Source organism: Erythrolamprus reginae, chromosome 1 (genome assembly GCF_031021105.1).
Source record: "Erythrolamprus reginae isolate rEryReg1 chromosome 1, rEryReg1.hap1, whole genome shotgun sequence".
Classification (NCBI taxonomy): domain Eukaryota; kingdom Metazoa; phylum Chordata; class Lepidosauria; order Squamata; family Dipsadidae; genus Erythrolamprus; species Erythrolamprus reginae.
This window is the reverse complement of record NC_091950.1, coordinates 85,605,411-85,627,213: the sequence shown is the minus strand read 5'-3', so window position 1 is coordinate 85,627,213 and position 21,803 is coordinate 85,605,411. Positions and strand designations below refer to the sequence as shown.

At 42.3% G+C, this 21,803-nt stretch overlaps 1 protein-coding gene across 3 annotated transcripts in view; it reads right to left on the bottom strand.

The window, feature by feature from the left end:
* The window catches only part of MGA (MAX dimerization protein MGA), an 88,366-nt gene that overhangs the window by 58,268 nt on the left and 8,295 nt on the right, over positions 1–21,803 (bottom strand). For 2 of the 3 annotated variants that reach the window (XM_070757349.1, XM_070757358.1), the window contains exons 3-8: positions 20,077–20,986; positions 19,189–19,288; positions 18,387–18,479; positions 14,820–14,951; positions 9,436–9,534; positions 8,019–8,656 (exon numbers count right to left, since the gene is read on the bottom strand). In XM_070757349.1, coding sequence (XP_070613450.1) covers positions 8,019–8,656; positions 9,436–9,534; positions 14,820–14,951; positions 18,387–18,479; positions 19,189–19,288; positions 20,077–20,986 — 1,972 coding nt within the window. The remainder of the gene's footprint in view (positions 1–8,018; positions 8,657–9,435; positions 9,535–14,819; positions 14,952–18,386; positions 18,480–19,188; positions 19,289–20,076; positions 20,987–21,803) is intronic. The other variant, XM_070757368.1, reaches the window with a different exon arrangement.

Genomic DNA, 21,803 nt, shown 5'->3' with positions numbered 1-21,803 from the left:
CTCTCTCTTATACCACACCGGTAACAGGGAGAGAAAGAGAGAGAGCGGAGGGCACCTTGCCGGTCCATGCCCCCCTAGATGAGCGGCTCCGCATGGCCCCAGCGCCGCCCAGGCAAAGGGGAAACCCCAAGATCGCTTGCCTCTTGCCGTATTGCAGCGAAGGAGGCGAAGCAAGGCTCCAAGCTGCAATACGGCAAGCGGCAAGCGATCTTGGGGTTTCCCCTTTGCCTGGGCGGCGGGAAGACCCAGGGAAGGTTCCTTCAGCCGCCCAACACCTGATCCGCTCCGCAGCGCGGCAGCAGCGAGGAGCCGAAGATGGGGTTTCCCCTTTGCCCAGGCAAAGGGGAAACCCCATCTTCGGCTCCTCGCTTCTTCCGCGCTGCGGAGCAGATCAGCTGTTGGGCGGCCGAAGGAACCTTCCCTTGGTCTTCCCCGCCGCCCACACGCAAACTCCACCATCTGTGCATGTGCGGCCATGAAAAAAATGGCGCGCATGCGCAGATGGTGTTTTTACTTCCGCACCACTATAACGCGGAAATCGATTAGCGCGGGAGGTCTTGGAACGTAACCCCCGCGCTAATCGAGGGATCACTGTATTGCCAAAAAATAGCAATATAACATTGATATATTTTACTTCAACAAAGTATCTACTATTAATACTAAATTCAGCTTATTTACATTACAAAATTATAGGAATAATGTAACCAAGGTGAAAGTGTATTCTACCTCAAAAACTGCACATTTTCCTTGATTTTTTTTCTTGATCAAAAGCAGCCTATACAGGTAGTCCATGACTTATAAACATTCATTTAGTGATTTTCAAATTTAGAATGGCATCAACAAAAGTGACTTACAACCGGTCCTCACATTTACAACTGATGCAGCATCCCAACAGTCACATGATCAAAATGTGGGTGCTTGGCAACCGGCATGTATTTTTGATGATTGCAGCATCCTGGGGTTACATGATCTCCATCTGCAACCTTTCTAGCTGGCTTCTCACAAGCAAAGTCAACGAGTGAAGCCCGATGGACTTAATGATTTTCTTAACAAGTGCCTTGCTTAGCAACAGAAATTCTGGCCTCAACTCTGATTGTAAAGCGAGGGCAATGTGTACATTTTAATAACATTTAAATAATCCCAGAGCTGCTCACTATAACGTTAACCTTCAATAATTACAAACATAATGGGAAGACTGGCATCTAATAAGACAAATGGAACAGAAAATGAAGGTAATTAACAATTGCAGATTTTAATAATTAAAATATGATTGCTTTTACCAGTGTAATAGATTTAGATACTTATCAGCTTTCTGGGAACTCTTAAGTATTCTATGACGCTATTTGTCCTGTTCCAGGGAATAGGCATTGTATTCTTAGCTAAACACTTCTCCTCCTCCAATGGAACCAGTCTTCAGGATGGGCTGTCCTTGACCAATCATCTTGAGGATTGAATCAGTCTGTCTGAATAATTGCTAGGATCTGCCTTGTAGCCCTCAGATCTGACGAATCTTGAAGACCAGACTCAAGCATGGTGACTCAGTAATTATTAGGCTGAGTGGACTCCCTTACCTGTGGCTAAGTGCCAGAATACTAGGAAGAATTATTGTAAGATAGAGAAAGAACAGAAAAACAAAGAGCAACTGAAGGCTGTTTCCACCGGATGAGAGCAGGCATTCAGGTAAGAATACAATGCCTATTCTCCATCCTGTGGTGGAACCAACCTTCAGGATGGGACATACCAAAGCAGAAGTCCCAGGGAGGGAAGAGTGTCCTACGCACTCTAATGCATGCCCACCCCTTGTTGCAATACTCTCCTACCGAAGGCTGCATCTGCTGAGGCACAGGAGTCAATTTTGTAGTGACAAATGAATTGGGAAAGGTGTGCCCAAATGGCTGCACTCCTGGTGGGAAGTGCTGTGATGCCCATCGGGACAGGAAAAGCGGCTACTTCATAGGCCATGATGCTTCTGATCCAGCACCCTATCTATCTATCTATCTATCTATCTATCTATCTATCTATCTATCTATCTATCTATCTATCTATCTATCTATCTATCTATCTATCTATCTATCTATCTATCTAATCTATCCACCCATCCATCCATCCATCCATCCATTTTTAATGCTGCCCTTCTCCTTAGACTCAGGGCAGCGTACATGTTAGCAATAGCACTTTTTAACACAGCCAGCATATTGCCCCCACAATCCGGCTCCTCCTTTTACCCACCTCAGAAGGATGGAAGGCTGAGTCAACCTTGAGCCGGTAATGAGATTTTAACTGCTGACCTACAGATCTACAGTCAGCTTTAGTGGCCTGCAGTACTGCACTCTACCTGCTGCGCCACCTCAGCTTCATCCTATGGTGGATGAAGATGCTCGATTTCCTAGGGATCGAGGATGAAAAACTAAAGAGGGCCTCAGTTTTCCTGAGGTCCTTGGTGCGGGCTAGGTAAATCTTGGGAGCTCTTTGCATGTCCAGAGTGTGTCAGCGCCGCTTTAAGAGGTGTACTGCATGAGCACAGAAGGAAGGAAGGGTAAATTCCTGTGATCTGTGAAAGACTGAGGTGGAATTGAGCCTGAGGATTACCTTATCCAATTGGAAGATGCACAGATCCACCCTGACTGACAGAGCTGACAGTTTTGAGATGCGATGGGTTGATGTGATGGCTACTAGGAAGGCCACTTTTATGGATAGATGGCTCAGTGAGGCCTCCCAAAGCGGTTTGTATGATGGCTCCATAAGGGATGTTAGTACGAGAGGAAGCTTCCAGATGGGATAACGATGGATTGTAGGCGGTCGTAAATTGGTCACGCTTTTGAGGAAGCGACAAATGGCGGGGAACTGCAGTAACGAACCTTTACTGGTGACACAACAGAACTGAGAGAGTGCCGCCACTTGTCTGCAAAGGGTGTTGTGTGTCAGGCCCTTGTTGAGTCTGTGTTTCAGGAATCTCAGTATTTTAGGAAGGGGAATATGTACTGGGGAGAAGCCCTCCCTAGCACACAATTCGCAAAAGATTTTCCACGTAGCTGAATGTCGTTGATAGATGGGTGACGTAATGCCTGCTTAATGGGGATAACGTCCTGGTCATAGTCCTGATGTGCTAGGTCATGCCTCCTATGGTGACCACAGACCTTGAGTTATATCTCCTTGGGAATGGGCTCCCCATCCTGTCAGGCTGGAATCTGTTGTAACGATTATCCTGGCTTTCAGGATTATTTCTATAGTGTCTGGGTCATATCCTCGCAGATCTAAGTCTCGCCTGATAATAGACAAGCGCTGAGGTGGAACCACTCCGGATCTGGATGGGGAGAGGCCCCCTGTTGTAACATATCCTCCGAAACAGGGAGTCGCCAGGGGTCCTGGATGGACAGATGTTGAAGGTCCACGAACCAGGGCCGGCGTGGCCAGTGAGCGGCTAACAGAATCACCTGGGCCTTCTCAAGGATGATCTTGTGGATCACATCTGGGAGAATTGGTATTGGAAAGCGTAAAGCAGCCCTCGAGGCCAAAGGGTTCTGAGTGCGTTGGCTGCCTCCGCTCCTGGGGATGGGAACCTGGAGAAGAATCGAGGGAGTTGAGCATTGGCTTCAGTCGCAAACAGGTCTAGCAATGGGTGACCGAACCTGAAGCAGATCTGCTGGAACAGGGCCGGGTGTAGGCTCCACTTTCCTGGATCCAGAGTCGACCGGGAAAGCCAATCCGCCTGTACATTGAGGACTCCTGATATGTGATCGGCCCCCAGTGACTGAAGATGTCTCTCCGCCCAGAGACCCAACTTCAGGGCCTCTCTCATCAGGGCCTTGGACCTGGTACCCCCTTGTCTGCAGATGTGACTCTTTGTAGCTATATTGTCTATGAGAATCAGGACATCTAGGTTGATGATGTGTGGTTTGAAATGTTTGAGGGCCAGAGACACTGCTCTCAATTCCAGCCAGTTGATAGGTCTGGAAGCCTCCTCCGCTGACCATGTGCCTTGGGCTGTTAGGCCCTGGGCATGGGCTCCCCAGCCCGTTAAGCTGGCATCCGTGGTGATGGTAAATTGATCTGGACACCTGAAGGGGGATCCCTTGTCCAGAGCGGGGGAGGTCCACCACGTAAGGGACCTTAAGACTGTGGTTGGGACGATGATGAGCCGTGTTGAGTTGCTGTTCCCCGATCTCTGGAATGGTAACAGAAGCCATTGGAGATCCCTGGCATGAAGACGGGCCCAGGGAATAATGCCAATACAGGACACCATCTTTCCCAGTAGGGAAGACAAGGTGACGATGGAAGACCTTCTCTAAGATTGTATCTGGGAAATGAGCTCCCTAATACTTACTTTTCTCTCAGTAGAAAGAAAAACCTGAGAGAGGTCTGAATCTATGATAGCCCCCAGGGGTTGAATGGAAGTAGACAGATGGAGCTGACTTTTCTTAAGATTGATGGAAAAACCATGATCCTGTAGGATAGACATGGTGATGTTGAGATCTGAGCAGGTGCCATCTTTAGAGGAGTCGTGAATTAATATGTCATCCAAATAGCATAAAATATGAATTGGTGTGGCTTGGATATGAGCCGCCAGGGCTCCTAGGAGCTTAGTAAAGACTTGGGCCCAAAAGGCATGGCTCTGTACTGATAGTGCTTGTCCTGGAAGACAAACCGTAGGAATTTCCTGTGAATCTTGGCAATTGGGATATGGAGGTAGGCCTCCGTGAGGTCCAAGGAAACCATAAAGTCCCCTGGTTGAATAGCTGCTAAGATGGATGACAAGGAATGCATCTTAAATTTCCTATATTTAATGAATTGATTTAATCTTTTGAGATCTAAGATGGCTCTCCATCCTCCAGATATCTTAGGGACCATGAAGAGGATAGAGTAGAAGCTCAGACATCTTTGGGAAGAAGGAACTGGTTGGATAGCTCTGATAGACAGTAGGTATTGAATAGCCTCCTCCATTCGGATACGAGATGGAGAAGACCTAGGGGATGGGCAAGAAATAAATCTCTTAGGAGGAATGGAAGTAAACTCTAAACGGAGACCCCATTCCACAGTGTCAATAACCCAGGGGTCCTTACAGGAACTGCGCCAGCTGGAGGAAAACCAAGCCAGGCGCCCCCCAATGGGAATGGAATGTAGCTCACCATCTGGGCTTTCTGGAAGCTCTGGTCGAGGAGGAACCTCTTTGGTAGCGGGAACCTGTACCCCTGGTGTTTCTGCCAGTTTGGGAGCGAAAACGAGGGGAATACTGACCTGCGTTCTTTGAAAGGCGAACCCTTGGTCCTGTTGATGGTTGGGACGTCGAAAGGGCTGAGATTTTACGGCCTTCTTGTTGGTGGGCCCCAAGACTTTCTTTTTGTCAGCGGTTTCCGTGAGAAGTGGGTCCAGAAGGTCGCCAAATAGGAGGTCACGCTTCAGAGGGCCCATGGCGAGCTGCCACTTTTGCCTCACTCCCACCTGCCAAGGACGGAGCCATAGAAGTCTTCTGGCCGTTGTTGAGGTCGCTACTGACCTGGCTGCAAATCTTGAGGGTTGCAAAATAGCATCTGCTACGTATTGAGTCACTGCAAAAACTTTATTTAAGTCTTGTTGGCCCCTTAGATCATCAGGGGGGATATGCTGTTGGAGCTGTTGGAGCCATAAAAGCATTGCTCTTGAGAAGAAAGATGCCGCTGCTGCACCCTTAATAGCCCAGGTATCCGCGAAGAAACATTTTTTAAGCATTTGCTCTAAGCGCTTGTCTTCGGGTTTTAATACCTCCTCTGCTTCACCGGGCATTGCCGCCATGGAATGTAAGGTCTTTACCGGTTCATCAGCTTTAGGACAGGCAAGAAGGTCCTCATAAGATGGAGAAAGCTTGTATAGTTTCCTGTCCTTCATTGTGGGATTGAAGCCAGAGGCCGGGTGGTCCCACTGCTTAAGTAGAGCATCTTTGAACAATTTGGGCATTGGGATGATCTCGTTGTCCTGCTCTTTCATGAAGTATGGTAGGTTTTCTTCAGGAGGATCTGTGGAAGGAACAGATTGTTTATCCTGCCCGGCTAAGGCTGTAGAAACTCTTCTACAGAGTTTTGAAGAGTTGAGATGGGAAGATCGCAGCTGGCGTTGGAATCTTGATTTGGGATTCCTCATCTTCTGACAGACAGAGGAATGGGTCATCTTTATCCTCTACGTCCATATCGTCGTTCTCATCCTGAGAAGGATCTGAATCCTCATTGATTGGAATTCTGCAGGATGAGACAGAACCTACGAGCCATGGGGCAGGTGGGGAAGGACAAGAGTGAGAAGGCACATTGATAGCCGAGAGTTTGGCATCAGTGGCTTTAGATAAAGCAGAAAACATAGACTGAAACTCCGGAGGTAAGTTAGTAATGGCAGCAGGTAGAGATGGAGATTCCCTGGAGGCCTGGGATGGGTCTGGCTCGGAGGGATCTTCCATAATATCTGGCTCCTCTGGACCTAAGTCCCATAGGTTAGGTTGGGGTCTGTTTAGGTTTGGCTCATCCAAAGAGAGCACAGGGACCCCAGAGGGAGGGAGGTTAGAAGCCTCTGGGGTGGTCAGGGCTAATGTGCACTTGGGCCTGTACTTTTAAGCGTTTAGCCAATTTTTCATGAATTCTCTGCAGAGTTTGGTCCCTTCTCTTCTCAGCCCTGATGGGTCTAGCCTTTGAAGGGGCTCCCAAGGAAGAGGAGGAAGAGGCCTGGGGGATATTAACAATTTCATCACCAGTAGGCCTAACCTCTCTGGGACCTTTAGTTGTGCCTCTCTTGGGAAACGAAGTCATGGCCTGAGAAATAATTACAGGGACAAGACTTGAGCCAAAATTTGGTGGGAGAAGCTGTTTTTAAGGGCAACGTTCCCAGGAGGAAGGGGCCCTGCTCCTAGGCCCAGGAGTGTCTGCCACTCCAAGTCAATCTGGACGGTACCAGAGTTCGTGCCAGGGAGTACCGAGGGGCAGGCCTCGTTAACCTTAAACAAAAGTAAACCAAGGCACATTGGTTTGGAGGCCTAGCCAGGGAGAAAAGGCCTGAGGGTCTCAGAGCTTACTCCAGGGCCAAGCGGTGGACTTAATGGCGCCAGGCGGGATGCGCGTGGGCGATCCGCAAGTGCCGAAATAATTACTGGGCGCTGAGGGCCTTCGCGCCAAAATAAACCGTTCCGACAAATTGCAAAGAAAACAGAGGGAAGACTAAAGTCGGGGGGACAATCAAGGGAAGCTTGCTAAAAGTCCCACACCGCAGGAGGCAAAGAGCCCCTTTGCTTTCTTTTATTTTCTTTGTTTTTAGCTTGCCGGTAACCTCTTGGCCGATTAGATTTGCAAAAAAATACAATCCGGCTGCAGCGCAAACAGGGCGGTTTAGCTTAAGAAACCCCTCTATCGTCGTGCCACGGCTTCTCCCTCAGTGCCGAGCCCAGTAAGGCTAGCGCGCCAACAAATGGCAAGCTCCAGTAAAAAATAGAAGGATTTTACTTCTGTGTAAGAAAAGGATGAAGGGAAGGTGTTTTTTGAGAGGAACGAGCCACCACGAAGTCCCGCTGGATGTAGGACCGAGCGAATTCTGGGGAAGGGGCAGATCCAGCAGGCTTTTTAAAGAGAAGGCTCGGTCCCCGACGGATTGGACAGCGAGCAACCCACGTGCTGGACCCACTCTCTCAGTACGGAGAAAGGGGGCCTGGTTGCCAAATGGCAACACTACCTCTTGCCTTTGCTTGGGTATGTGGTTGATCGGGTCAGATCTGGAGCTACAAGGCGGATCCTAGCAATTATTCAAATTATTCATCTTGATCCTCAAGATGATTAGTAGAGGACAACCCATCCTGAAGGCTGGTTCCACCCCAGGTTGGAGAAAGGAGAAATCTCAGTAGGAATATTTTCTTTAATGCTAAATATCAATCATTTCCTCAGAAAGCTACATGATGAAAAATGACATTATGGATCTTATTCTATTTTCTAGGGCAAGGTAATTATTGTAGAAATCACTTACAAAATTGTTTGGATTGGACAAAATTTATATTTTCACCCTTTAAAACTTACCTGAGCAGTCAGCAAAATTGTCAAAGATAGTTCAGCTCGCTCCTCTGTAATATATGTCCGTGGTTTGCCATCCCACAATGCACAATCTTCTAGATCCAGCAATTTCAACTGAGTCTTGGATAAAGTTGACAAGCGACTGCCCTGCTGCTGCACCTGACGCACAGTAATCTGTTTGTTCTGCATATTTCCCTCTGTGCCAGATATCATCGAAGCATCTTTCTCAGTAACTGTCTGATCAACTGCCTGAGATTTATAAACTTTCTCCTCTAAGGTAAGTTTATGTTTGTGTTTTTTTGCTATTGTGTCTTTTGGGGGAGATTTTTCTCTGCCTTTTGAGACTGCTTGCTTTTTATTCTTGATTTTCTCTTTTTTCCTTTTAGAAACAGAAGATAAGTCCAGAGATTTGGAAGCATAAGAACTCAAATTAGAAGCAGAGGATTGTTTTTTTAGAACGCTGTCTAACGTCCGCACGTAGCTGGTGCTTTTAGTTGGAAGCTGATAAACTATAGGAGAACTAGATGTGCTGGGAGAAAATCCAATGCTTGTTTCCATCAACTTTCCTTCATTTTCTAAGTATTCATCAAGTTTGTCACTGCAGAAGGCAGATCGATTCTTCAATAAGCCTTCTAAAATGATGCCTGAATAAATAATAATAATAATAATAATAATAATAATAATAATAATAATAATATTTAGATTAAGACTACTTCAAAACTCAAGTTGCAACATGCTTGCAAAAATTCTATTAACTATTTCAGAATACTGTACTTAGCTAAGCTTACAAATGTTAAAAACTACAGGAATTTACTAACATACACTACGCAGTTTCCAAATCACTACCAACATATTTCTGCAGCAATTTGTTATGGCACAAATATTATCTTAGCAGGGTGAATCACATTATTACACAATTATTTGAGCACAGTACATTTTGTTAACCCAGATTTAAAATGTACAATATTTATCTAAAATTTAATCCCAGTTACTGTTGAGTCACTCAATTTCTAATACTGAGTTTGGTTTGAATGTTCAGCTAAAAGATCTGTTGACGGGCAATGGTCTATAATAAATGGTCCATAATACATTAAGATTTCCTTTCTACCCTTACCCCATCATGTATCTGGGAAGCTTCAAATAAGAGTAAACCCGCTACGATTGGGAGCCATATATTAATAATGCAATGCATTTTTGGTCTGAAATTTTAGATAAATTTGGAAAAAAATCTTGAATATTTTTTATCTAACAAAATTCTAAAAATAAACTTATTTCAAAAATATAAAAGTATTATATGCATACTTTATTATCTGGCCTCTGTGATCTATAGCCCCAGGGAATTTTGAAACCATAAATTCTATGCATTCCTTCTCTCATTTCATTTTCTTATAATAACATTCTGACTCAGAAGTTTTTTTCTTACCTTCATTTTTTGAAGAGTTGTGAAATTTTCCTCGCCAACCCTTTATTTTTCGGAAGTCATTTGTCTTCCCAGTCCTTGAAATAAAATTAAGCCCAGCATCTGGCAGTATAAATGAGTTAAGAAAAATGCCATAAATAAAAGACCAGTGAGGTAATTTTGTACTTAACATGTGTGGTCCTTTTAGACCTGTAACTCCTTTGTGCAATTTCATGTTCTATACCAACTGTGCCCTTTCCTGGACCATAAGGGTTTATTCAGTTATTCTTACCCTAGTTACCTCCATAAGGGATGACTGTCAACACGCTGTTCATGATGAGTTGGCAAGATGTTGCGTGATACAATGGTTTCCCCTATCTTGAGTTTTTTTAATCTTTGTTTTCTTTTTTTACATAGTGTTTTATTATGTTTGTTGTTATATATCAGTGATGACGAACCTTTTTTTCCTTGGGTGCTAAAAGAGTGTGCATGCACGCTATTGCTCAAGTCCAAGTGCCCACACCCATAATTCATGGGGAGGGCAAAAACAGATTCCCCCATAACCTGGAGGCTCTCTGAAGGCTGGAAACTGCCTGTTTCTCAACTTCTGGTGGGCCCAGTAGGCTCGTGGAGGCTTCCCTGGAGGTGGGAGGCGGTAAAATCCTCCCTGGAGGCTCTCTGGAAACTAAAAACGCCTTCCAAGAGTCTCTGTGCTAGCCAAAAATCAGCTGACCGGCACACACATTTAGGTTGGAGCTGAGCTAGGGCAACAGCAACAGCTCACGTGCCAGTAGCTACGGCTTCAGGTGCCACCTGTGGCATCCATGCCATAGTTCACCATCACCGTGATATATTATATACTGCTCACAATCCAGTTTTATGAGATGGGCAGCTACATAATTTTTTTAAACAGATAAATAATAAAGTTACATATGTAAATTTTGAAAAAAATACTCTGGATTTGTTATTTTCTTTGGAGATACTGTATATGACAAATTGTGTATATCTTTTCATTTAAATCACTGAACTTAATTTAAGTCAAATGCTATATGTGTTTAACACAATATTTATTTATTTATTTAGCCAGGCATGTATTAGATAACGGATATAAAAACCTAATTATGATTACATGAAATGGATACAAATAAAAAGAACATTAGGACAGCAATGGTAGGCATGCTGGTTCGCTTTTCACGCCCCATAAAAACCTCTTAGGAATGGGATGAGGTTAACAGTAGATAGTCCAAGGTTAAAGTTTGAGAGGTTATGGGAAGAAACCAGTCAGGTAGTGCATATTCCAAGCACTGACCATTCTGCTATTGAAGTCGTATTTTCTGCAATCGAATTTGGAGCGGTTTACCATAGATTTATTGTGTGCTTATGTGTTGTGGTTGAAGCTGAAGTAGTCACTGACAGGTGGGACACTGTAGCAGATAATTTTATGTACAGTGGTACCTCTACCTAAGAACGCCTCTACTTACGAACTTTTCTAGATACGAACCGGATGTTCAAGATTATTTTGCCTCTTCTCAAGAACCATTTTCCACGTACAAACCGGAGCCTCCAAAACTGTAACCGGAAATGGCAGGGAGAAGCCTCCACGGGGCCTCTCTAGGAATTTCCTAGGCTGAAACAGGGCCAGAAAAGGCAGGGGAGAAGCCTCCATGGGGCCTCTCTAGGAATCTCCTGGGAGGAAACAGTGCCTCCACCCTCCCTGTGGTTTCGCCAATCGCACACATTAGTTGTTTTACATTGATTCCTATGGGAAAAATTGCTTCTTATTACAAACTTTTCTACTTAAGAACCTTGTCACGGAATGAATTAAGTTCGTAAGTAGAGGTACCACTGCACTATGCTTAGGTCGGATTGAAAACGGTGAAGTTCTAAGCTGTATAGGCCCAAAATTTTAAGTCTGGTGCCATATGGTATTCTGTTGCGACCAGAGGAGTAGAAGGCTCTTCTTGTGAAATATCTCTGGATCCGTTCAAATGTATTAATGTTCGATATGCAATGCGGGTTCCAGACAGATGAGCTGTATTTAAGAATTGGTCTAGCAACAGGTTTTTTAACAACATTTTTTTCCATTTTTTCACCATCTTTACATAAACATTCATACATATAGTCAATGTTCCCTCTAATTTTTTTTCGGGGTGGGCGGAAAAGTATAGTGTCTGAGCGGCAGTTCCCTTGGGACTGGGCGGCATAGAAGTATAAATAAATAAATAAATAAATAAATAAATAAATAAATAAATAAATAAATAAATAAATAAATAATCCCTTCTTTTTTATTAAAAGAAATTAATAATAAAACAAAACAAAACTCTATTACTATTAAAACTAAAACAACCAGCAAATCCAAAAACATAACTATTAATAAAAACAGGTGAGGGCTGGGTTTTTTTAATTAACATAACTATTAATAAAAATAGGTGAGGGCTGGGGGGCTTTCCTGCCACCCCCCGCCCCCCGAAAACACAACGGAGGTCCAGGATGACAGGCAGGGCGAAGCGGGGTGGAGCAACAGGAGGCTCAAGCTGGTGGCGGCAGACCTCCGTTGTGTTTTCGGCTGGGGGGGGGCAGGAGGACCTTCCTGACTCCATCACTCAGTGCTTCGCCCAGGATGACAGGCAGGGCGAAGCTGCATGGAGCAACGGGAGGCTCAAGCAGGCAGCCTCCACGCTTTTCTTTCGGCGGAGGAGGAGGAGCGCAAGGGGGCCGGAGGCACGGTGGGGAGGCAGTGGCGGCCACGGCTCCCTTTCCTTCTACTGCCAGCGCCCCCCCCCCACGGGCTGGCAGGGGTATGGGGAGTGCACGCCCGTGGAAAAGGGTGCGCAGGTGGGTATTTTGGGGCGTGCACGTGCGCACGAGCGCAGCTTACAGTGAACACTGCATATAGTATATTATAATATCAAAACATACATAATTATATTTTTCTGTCCATAATGCCATAAACAAATATCCTAGATTTTCACCTTTTGGACTTTTATCTCCCTTGTTTTCCTTCTCTATTTCATACTACTCCCCTCCATCTATCTCCATCTCTTCCCTGTACCTTCTTTCTCCCTCTCTCCACCTTTCCTACTTCCTTCCTCCCTCTCTTCCTTTCTGCTTCCTCCTCTTCCCTCTTATCCTTCCCTGGGTAACTCCGACCCATTTTATAGTTAACAGAGGAGCAATTCAAAATCCCAACTTCATATCAACATTAGTGCTACTCTTACCTTTGTGTGTGTGTGTTTCTGTGCATATACACACATGGATATGGGACATACATATACACACATATATACACATATACACACATATTCTAGGTATATCTATTGTTATTCTAATGCTCCCTCCTTTTTGTCACCTGGATCTACCACTTTTAATTTTCAATTTTCTTCCAAATCAATCACTATAGCTTATCTTCCATACATAGTCTACAGAAAAGGGCGGCATACAAATCTAATAAATAATATTCACTACTTCCTCTTAATTATAGGCCATACTCCTCCCTTACATCAACTTATATCTTTCCATTTCAATTGTTCCGAACATGACTGTTCCAGCTAATGACAACAAAGTAGTCTTCCACCACTGCTGGCTGAGAGGCTGGTGCTGACTCCCTGGGGGGTTTGCAAACCCTCCCAGACCACCAACTGGTGCCTCTCTTCTTCAATGCCCCTCCAGGGCATATCTGACCTAGTTCCAATCTAGTTCCAGATCTCCAAACAGCTTGGATTTGGGGTTTCCCACGAAGCATGGGAGAAATCCGTAGCACTGCAATATGCCCCCTCTCCCAGCAAAGGTTTTGTATGTCCCAGTTTGTAGTTCAATATTATGAGAAGAAGCTACACAAGATTAGGTTAACAACTTTTAATGCCTTTTTGGTAATGCTATTGCAGTGAGCTCCGGCACTTAGATCACTTGAGAAGAGTACTTAAAGATCCTCTATGAAGGATGAATCTGTTCACTGTAATTGTTGTATATACTCCTGTTCAGTTTGGGAATTTTGCAGATTCTGATTCGGATATTGTTTATGAATTAGTGGCAGGTCCTGATTTACAGGCAGAGGAAGAAGGGGAAGACCAACCACAGGACGTTTCTATGAGTTCCGATTTAAGGGAAGGATAGATTTCAGATGGGTAAATCCTTCTTTCAGACGATTACACAGACGATGGGAACAAGTGTCAGGGAAGAAATATTAGAAGAGGAATGGTTTAATTAATTAAGTAATTAATTTGTCACATCCGGCTGTCAGTGGAGAAGAAGGGTGGAGATTTCAATCTGCTATGAATCAATATGGAGGTGCCTTTCCGCAGCTCTGAAAGTAAGCTTTGTTTTATGTGTTTTTAATTGCAGTTTTTATTACCCTAAGCTAATGCTGCCTAGCCATAAATTTTAAGATGAATCGAGGAATGCTTTTGAGGATGTTTTTTGCTGCCTTAATTACTAAAGACTGAGATAAAAGTGACTGCATACCGATGATGCAGTTTGTAACAAATATAGGAAGAAAGAAATAAAGATTATGTTTGTTTTTATAAATCTCTGCATTTAGCAAGCCTTTATTCCAATTAACAGCGGCCTTAGCCGGAGACCAGAACAGTAATGACCCAGATGGAGGGTCATCTACAAGGCCATATCCGCCCAGATTAAATATTGTGTTCTGATTTTTTGGGCCAATGTGTAAGATATAGCATTTGTTGGTTGAGATTTGGAATTGCCAGTTGTTTGGTCATTCTGATAGATAGTCAAGGTCTTTTTGTAGGGTAGAAGCATTGTCAGTGATATTGAATAGTTTGACATAATCAACAAAGAGAATGTTTATAATATGATTACAAAAGTCGTTTATGTAAAGTATAGAGTGTGGGTCTTAAAACACTTCCTTGGGGGACACCACTGTTAACAGGTGTGAGGTTTGATAGGGTGTTTTTTTATTTTGACTACTTGTTGCCTGTTTAATAAAAACACAGCTATCCACTTATGCAGGGATCCGGAAATGCCATAAGATTTTAATTTTAGAAGTAGTATAGTAGTATATACTATTATATTTGTGTGTATGTATGTGTGTGTAATATTGTATATAGTTATTTAAAAAGAGCATCCAATTATAAATGCAGACTGTGTTATGTTACATTATCTTACTTGTCTCATAATGCGGTTTGTTTTGAGCTTAGTACAAAATTGAGCCCAGCAGCTAAAATAAACCATGATTTATGACCTAATAAGGGTGAACTAGGCTACTATGATTTGTCCAATATCTACAGCTGAAACAAACCATGTGTTATACAATGCGTATGTAGTAACCTTACTGAATAATACAGCTATAGATGGTAAAACAAAACATGGTGTATTGTTGCCTATCTCCTTCAAAGATAAATACTCTACAACTCATTTTTCACAATCCTTGCATTAAGATACTGACTTACCAACAGAATTGGAATCAGTTTCTTCATTTTTCCATGAAGCATATTCCTCTGAATAACTTAATGGTAACTGCACACCCAAATACTTCAGATCAATGCTCATTGTTGGGTCCACAAAATTCAATTTTAAACCCACTAAAGAAATAAAGGAATTATTAAAACAATTTTGTATGTGTATCAAGACCATTGTTATGTTTTCTCTTGCAACAACTTTATTTTACAGAATATACAGATAAAACTCAAAAAATTTGAATATTGTGCAAACGTTCATTTATTTCAATAATGCAACTTAAAAGCTGAAACTTAATATATGAGAGACTTATTACATGTAAGGCAAGATAGTTCAAGCTGTGATTTGTCATAATTGTGATGATTATGGTGTATAGCTCATGAAAACCCCAAATCCACAATTTTGGAAAATTAGAATATTACATGCAATCAATAAAACAAGGATTGTACATAGAACATTATTGGACCTCTGAAAAGTATGTACTCAGTACTTGGTTTGGTGCTCTTTTGCAGAAATTACTGCCTCAATGCTGCGTGACATGGAAGCTATCAGCCTGTGACACTGTTGAGATGTTATGGATGACCAGGATGCTTCAATAGCTGATACTTTTCAGATGTCCGATATTGTTCTATGTACAATCCTTGTTTTGTTGATTACATGTAATATTCTAATTGTCTGAGATTGTGGATTTGAGCTGTACCCCATAATCATCACAATTATGACAAATCATGGCTTGAACTATCTTGCCTTGCATGTAATGAGTCTCTCATACATTACGTTTCACCTTTTAACTTGCATTACAGAAATAAATGAACTTTTGCATGAAATTATAATTTTTTGAGTTTTACCTATAAAGCTGGAAAATAATGCTTTCTTTCTTTTAAAAAAGAAAAAGTTTGAGATTTTCATTTCCAGATCAAAGACACAAAAGGGCAACCCAAGGATCTAAAGACGAGTCCGCCAACAATGTGGAGAAAAAAAAGTAATGTGGAGAAAATAAACCAGACTGACTGAATAATCCTCGTTTGCTAGGATGGCTGAAATCCTTTGAATCAAATTTAGACAATCCTGACATGCAGATTAAAATATTTTTGTTGCCGATTTTTTTTTTCAAAACACAACCCACCCAGCTCTCTTCCTCCATGGTTGGGTTTGAGACCCCGCCCCAAGTCCCTTGCTGGGAGCAGGGAGTGGATCCCTGATCCCAAGGATGGAGGAGGGATCTGACTCGCTCCTGAGGGAGGCAATATACCAAGGTGCAAGGGATCTGCTTCCAACGGATCAATGCTTTTCAATTGGTTCCCTCTGCAATATAAATTACAGTGGTACCTCGTCTTACAAACCCCTCGTCATACAAACTTTTCAAGATACAAACCCGGGGTTTAAGATTTTGCCTCGTCTTAAAAACCCTTTCCGTCTTACGAACCTGAGCCCGGGTCCGGAGGCTCTCCTACTACGCATGAGCTATCTGACTGCCAAAGGGATTCCCCTGCCTTGTGACTGTCACCACCAGGATTTCCCATTTGCTTGCATGGGAATTCCCCACCAGAATTCCCCCCCCTCCTTTTGCTTGCACCCGAGGCGGGGAACACCGGAGCTGCCCCATTACCCTGCAACTTTCCCCTCTAGCCCTCCGCTTCCTCTGCTCCCCGCAGCCGCCCCATCTTGCTGCCAAAATCCCCCCTAACCTGCCGCTTTTTTCACCCCATCTTGCTGCTAAAATCGCCAGTCCAAAAGCTTCGTATCTTGCCCCAAACCTCTCCAAAAATTGCTCCCCCAAAAGCTTTGTATCCTGCCCAAATCTCTCCAAATATCGCTCCCCAAAAGCTTCGTATCCTGCCCAAATCTCTCCAAATATCACTCCCCCAAAAGCTTCGTATCCTGCCCAAATCTCTCCAAAAATCTCTCCCCCAAAAGCTTTGTATCGTGCCCCAAACCTCTCCAAATATCGCTCCCCCAAAAGCTTCATATCTTGCCCCAAACCTCTCCAAATATCGCTCCCCCAAAAGCTTCGTATCGTGCCCCAAACCTCTCCAAATATCGCTCCCCCAAAAGCTTTGTATCTTGCCCCAAACCTCTCCAAATATCGCTCCCCAAAAGCTTTGTATCTTGCCCCAAATCTCTCCAAAGATCGCTCCCCCAAAAGCTTTGTATCTTGCCCCAAATCTCTCCAAAGATCGCTCCCCCATAAGCTTCATTTCTTGCCCCAAATCTCTCCAAAAATCGCTCTCGCAAGTTTCATTTCTTGCCCCAAATCTCTCCAAAAATCACTCCCCCAAAAGCTTTGTATCTTGCCCCAAATCTCTCCAAAGATCGCTCCCCCAAAAGCTTCATTTCTTGCCTCAAATCTCTCCAAAAATTACTCTTCCGAAAGCTTTGTATCTTGCCCCAAATCTCTCCAAAAATCGCTCCCCCAAAAGCTTCCTAAGCCACCCCAAATCACTTCCAAAGTCTTCCAAACTCAATTCTCCTTTCAAAATGTCTCGTTTCTCTTGCTGCCTTTCTTCACTCCATTTGCCTTCATTAGCTGGCATAGGAAGCTTTGGGGGGACCGATTTTTGGAGAGATTTGGGACAAGATAGGAAGCTCTTGGGGGATTGACTTTTGGAGAGATTTGGGGCAAGAAATGAATCCACTATAAACATCTGATTTTACAACCAAAGTTGAAGCCACAATCTACATTAAGAAAACATCAATCTATATTTGTCTTTTTACTTTCCCCTTCCCAATGTCAACATTTCTTGGATCCAAAGTTACTTTGCAGAAGTAGAAAATCATTTTCACAAGGTACTCTCACGATTTCCCAATTCGATTACAATCCCTAGTGCTCTGTCATACTATCCTTATTTTTCAACTCTTAGGATTGTTTTTGCCAAGAGAAAAAAGAGGAGAATTTTATTTCACATGCATAGTTTTATTTCTCCAATTCTGGAATCTAATTGGAAAACTCCTAAGCTTCCAACTTTCTTCTCATTTGCCTTGAGATATCCAGATTTTTTTCTTCTTTTGTGTGATCAAATGGTAAATGAGCATGCAGTTTCCAGCATCATGTGACTTTAGGGGCACTGCAGCAGCAGGAACTTTGAATACTAGTAATTCAGCACCACTATAAATTTGAATGCTCACTGAACAATTAGCAATAGTAATAGCTCTTAAATTTATATACCGCTTCATAGTGCTTTACAGCCCATTCTAAATGGTTTATAGAGTCAGCATATTGCCCCCCAAAATCTGGGTCCTTTTTTTACCGATCTTGAAAGGATGGAAGGCTGAGTCAATCTTGAACCAGTCAGGATTGAATTCCGAGCAGTGGGCAGAGTTAGCCTGTAATACTGCATTGTAACCACAGCACCACCATGAAGATTCAGTTTCAAACCTATCCAAATAATTTTTCAGCTGATACATTCATTATTCTGAAAACAATGACAATCTATATGCATCTTTGCATTTTTATCAATCGAGTTGTCACATCCAATATATGACATTAAATACAAAATGAGTAATTTGCACGATAAAAGCAATAAAAATAATCAAGAGTATTTTACAGTACCTATACCTACCTTCTTGAAGATTTGGGTGTATTACTTGTTTGTACTTAAAATATTTTAAATCTTCTAACAATTCTTTTTCCATCTGTTGTATTCTTTGACCATCTGCCAAAAATACACTTATTTGTTTATACACTTCCAAACAATTTTAGGTTCAAAAATGAAGACTGTATGGAAAAAATAACCTTAGCTTATCAATCAAGGCCCCATGAAATAATATTAATTTATCCACTACATTGTACTTTTCAGCCTGGCAATCTTAGCAGGAATTCATAGATCCTTGCAATGTCTTTCTTCGTAGTAGAGTGAGAGAAAGACAGCCCCCTGGGACCAAAGTTAAAAATGTCTATGCTACAAATTATATTAGATGAACGAACTGATAATGATATAAGGAGGCATAATTTCTTTCTTTCGGGGCTTTCAAACTGTAATGCTGAGAAAAATCCTCCTTTGTTTGGAAGATTCATTTCCAGACTGAGTTCAATGGGATTCCCCCATATTATGAACATCAATTTTCCACAATGAAGAAGATACTAATCCTGTTCGTTAATAATCAGAACTAGTAAGTGATAATACTAACTTTATATATACATAATTCACCCTTCCCTGGTGCAGAGCTGAAGGGATTGGATACTGTAGCCTAGAGGATAATTCTCTGCCTTACAAGGCAAAGGTTGCAGGTTAAAGTCCCAGTGGGTATGGCTAGCGATGAGGCCAAAATAAGGCCGAAATTGATCTATCCTAGTCTCCCTTAATTTTCAAATTCAGCAAAAACAAACAAAAAAAACGTGATCCGTTTCATCATTATTGTTACCTGAATCAGTGCATGGATTACATGTAGCCAGTGAATTGTTCACTGTATTTTGCAATTCTTTTTCTTCAGCTCTATCAAAACTGTGGACATCAAGTGCTTCCTATGTACAATAAAAAACATACTTTGACAAAATGTTTGTGCAGGAATTATACTGGCAACATACCAAAGACAGTAACTTAAAATGATTTTGGTATATAATTTAAAACTACTACATTTGAAAATGAGAAGAATTATACCTTTGAAAAGTGTTCGGAAACTTCAGATCGTACAGAATGCAGCCGCGAGAGCCATTGTGGGGCTTCCTAGATTCGCCCATGTTTCTGCAACACTCCACGGCCTGCACTGGCTGCCAATCGGTTTCCGGTCACAATTCAAAGTATTGGTAATGACCTTTAAAGGCCTATATGGCATTGGGCCAGAATACATCTGGAACCACCTTCTACCGCACGAATCCCAGCGGCCAATAAGGTCCCACAGAGCTGGCCTTCTCGGGGTCCCGTCGACCAAACAATGTCGTTTGGTGAGCCCCAGGGGAAGAGCCTTCTCTGTGGTGGCCCCGGCCCTCTGGAATCAACTCCCCCCAGAGATTAGAACGGCCCCCACCCTCCTTGTCTTTCGCAAATTACTCAAGACCCACCTTTGCCGCCAGGCATGGGGGAGTTAGGATATTCCTTCCCCTAGGCCATTACAAGTTGTGTATGGTATGTTTGTGTGTATGTTTGGTTTTTATAATAAGGGTTTTTAGTTGTTTTATTAAATTGGATTGTTACATGTTGTTTTTTATCATTGTTGTTAGCTGCCCCGAGTCTGCGGTGGCATACAAATCAAATCAAATCAAATCAATAATACAGAACCCCAAAGAAGTATAAATTTTTGATATAAATTTACCTTGGATACAAAGGATACAAAAAGCATTCCATCCACATCCTCAAGATCAGGGTTAACATCCAAGTGAGCACTACCACTTCCCAAAGATACATCATTATTAGTTGCACCAGATTTTGCAATGCATTTAGGTGATCTTCCAGCTTCAGATAACTTTGATTTCCGTGGTCTTCCTCGTTTCCTTGGGCCTGACAGTCCAACATTTTGATTGCCAACAACACTCTTGCCAGAAATATGAGTCTTCAGGATATTTATATTTTGGTCATCAATGATAACTTTAGCTGAAGAAGAGTTGCTGGTGGCAATGGCCTTGAGATCACAACTAGACTTTTTCTCAGTTGTATTGAGGCTCCTGAATGTTTCAGTACTTCTGTCTAGCATGTCTTCTTCTGAAGGTATCTGTCGTGCTGTTTTTTCAGATATCATTTTATCAGATGCAACCTCCTCAGTTTCCTTGACTTCAACAAGGCTAGAGACATCTTTATTTTCAAAATGACCAGGGAAAGAAGCTAATGAATGAGCCTGTGAAGGAACAGACATTTTCATTGTATTCCTGGCCATTGTACAGGGTTCTAGATAAACTACAGGCAGATTCCCACTATCCAATTTTAACATTTTTGCTTTGGCAACACCCAACTGGTTTATTTGTTGTTTCTTTTGCAATTCAATATCCATTTTATCTATTTCACTGTATTTCTCCAACTGCTGCTTCAATATGGAGCCATCACTGTTGGAATATTCTTCTGCATTGCTATTGGTTTCTTCTTTCTTCACATTTATCCCTTCCATGCAAGCTAGATGCTCATATTCATAGTTATCTAATGGTTCTTCTTTAATAGAAATGTTGATTCCTCCCTCTTGAGTAAGCTGGGTTGTCACATGTGACAATTTTTGACAAGGGTTGGATATTGGACTGAAAAAAGAAAGCAAAGAAAATACTCAATTGCAGAAATAAGCAGACTTTCACCTTCTCTCTTGAAAAGTACACTTGGCTCACACCCCTTTAGGCATCACTCTCTTATTAACACATTGCAACAACTCGTTAGCATTAACTCAACAGCAACTTTATGGATGGACAATTCAGTACTTTCAATAAAATTAAGTTTTGGATTGTGAAGCGAAAACACACTTTCCACCAAAAGAAGACTAAGCCAAATAAATAAATAGGCTATTCATTCCCTTCCTTCTTCCAGCAAAACCTCAATATAGATATGGAGTCAGAGGAAGGGAAGAAAGTTAGGTGGAGATGAGGAAGGGATAGCAGGAAAGAAGATTAATGCATTACAAAAGGGTTAAATTTCTGAAAATAAATAATACCAAGCAAGAGCTTCTCAACAATGTTCCTATAAGTGAATATTATTATTTGAAGAGAAAAAAAACTAGATTTTCTACTTCCTCTTGGAAATATGTTACATCACAATACAATATTCTGAAAAAAGCTGATCGTGAAAAATAAATCATAACCATTCGTTGGAATTATGAATAAATATTTTTATTCCCATAAAGGCAGTTAAATGTAAAACTTAATCTTGAAATCCACGTGCTAAAGATAATCCCCTTACATTTTGTTGCATTTCTTTTTGACAGTCCTTAATTTGTCAATTTTTTACAGAGGACCTTTGCTAGTCTGCCATTATATGTAGATAATCTGTTACTGCTTCAGAAAATATTAGGATCTTTTAACCTCATTTGTAAGAGTAGCACTGATCCTTCATACTTCCTCTAGTGTA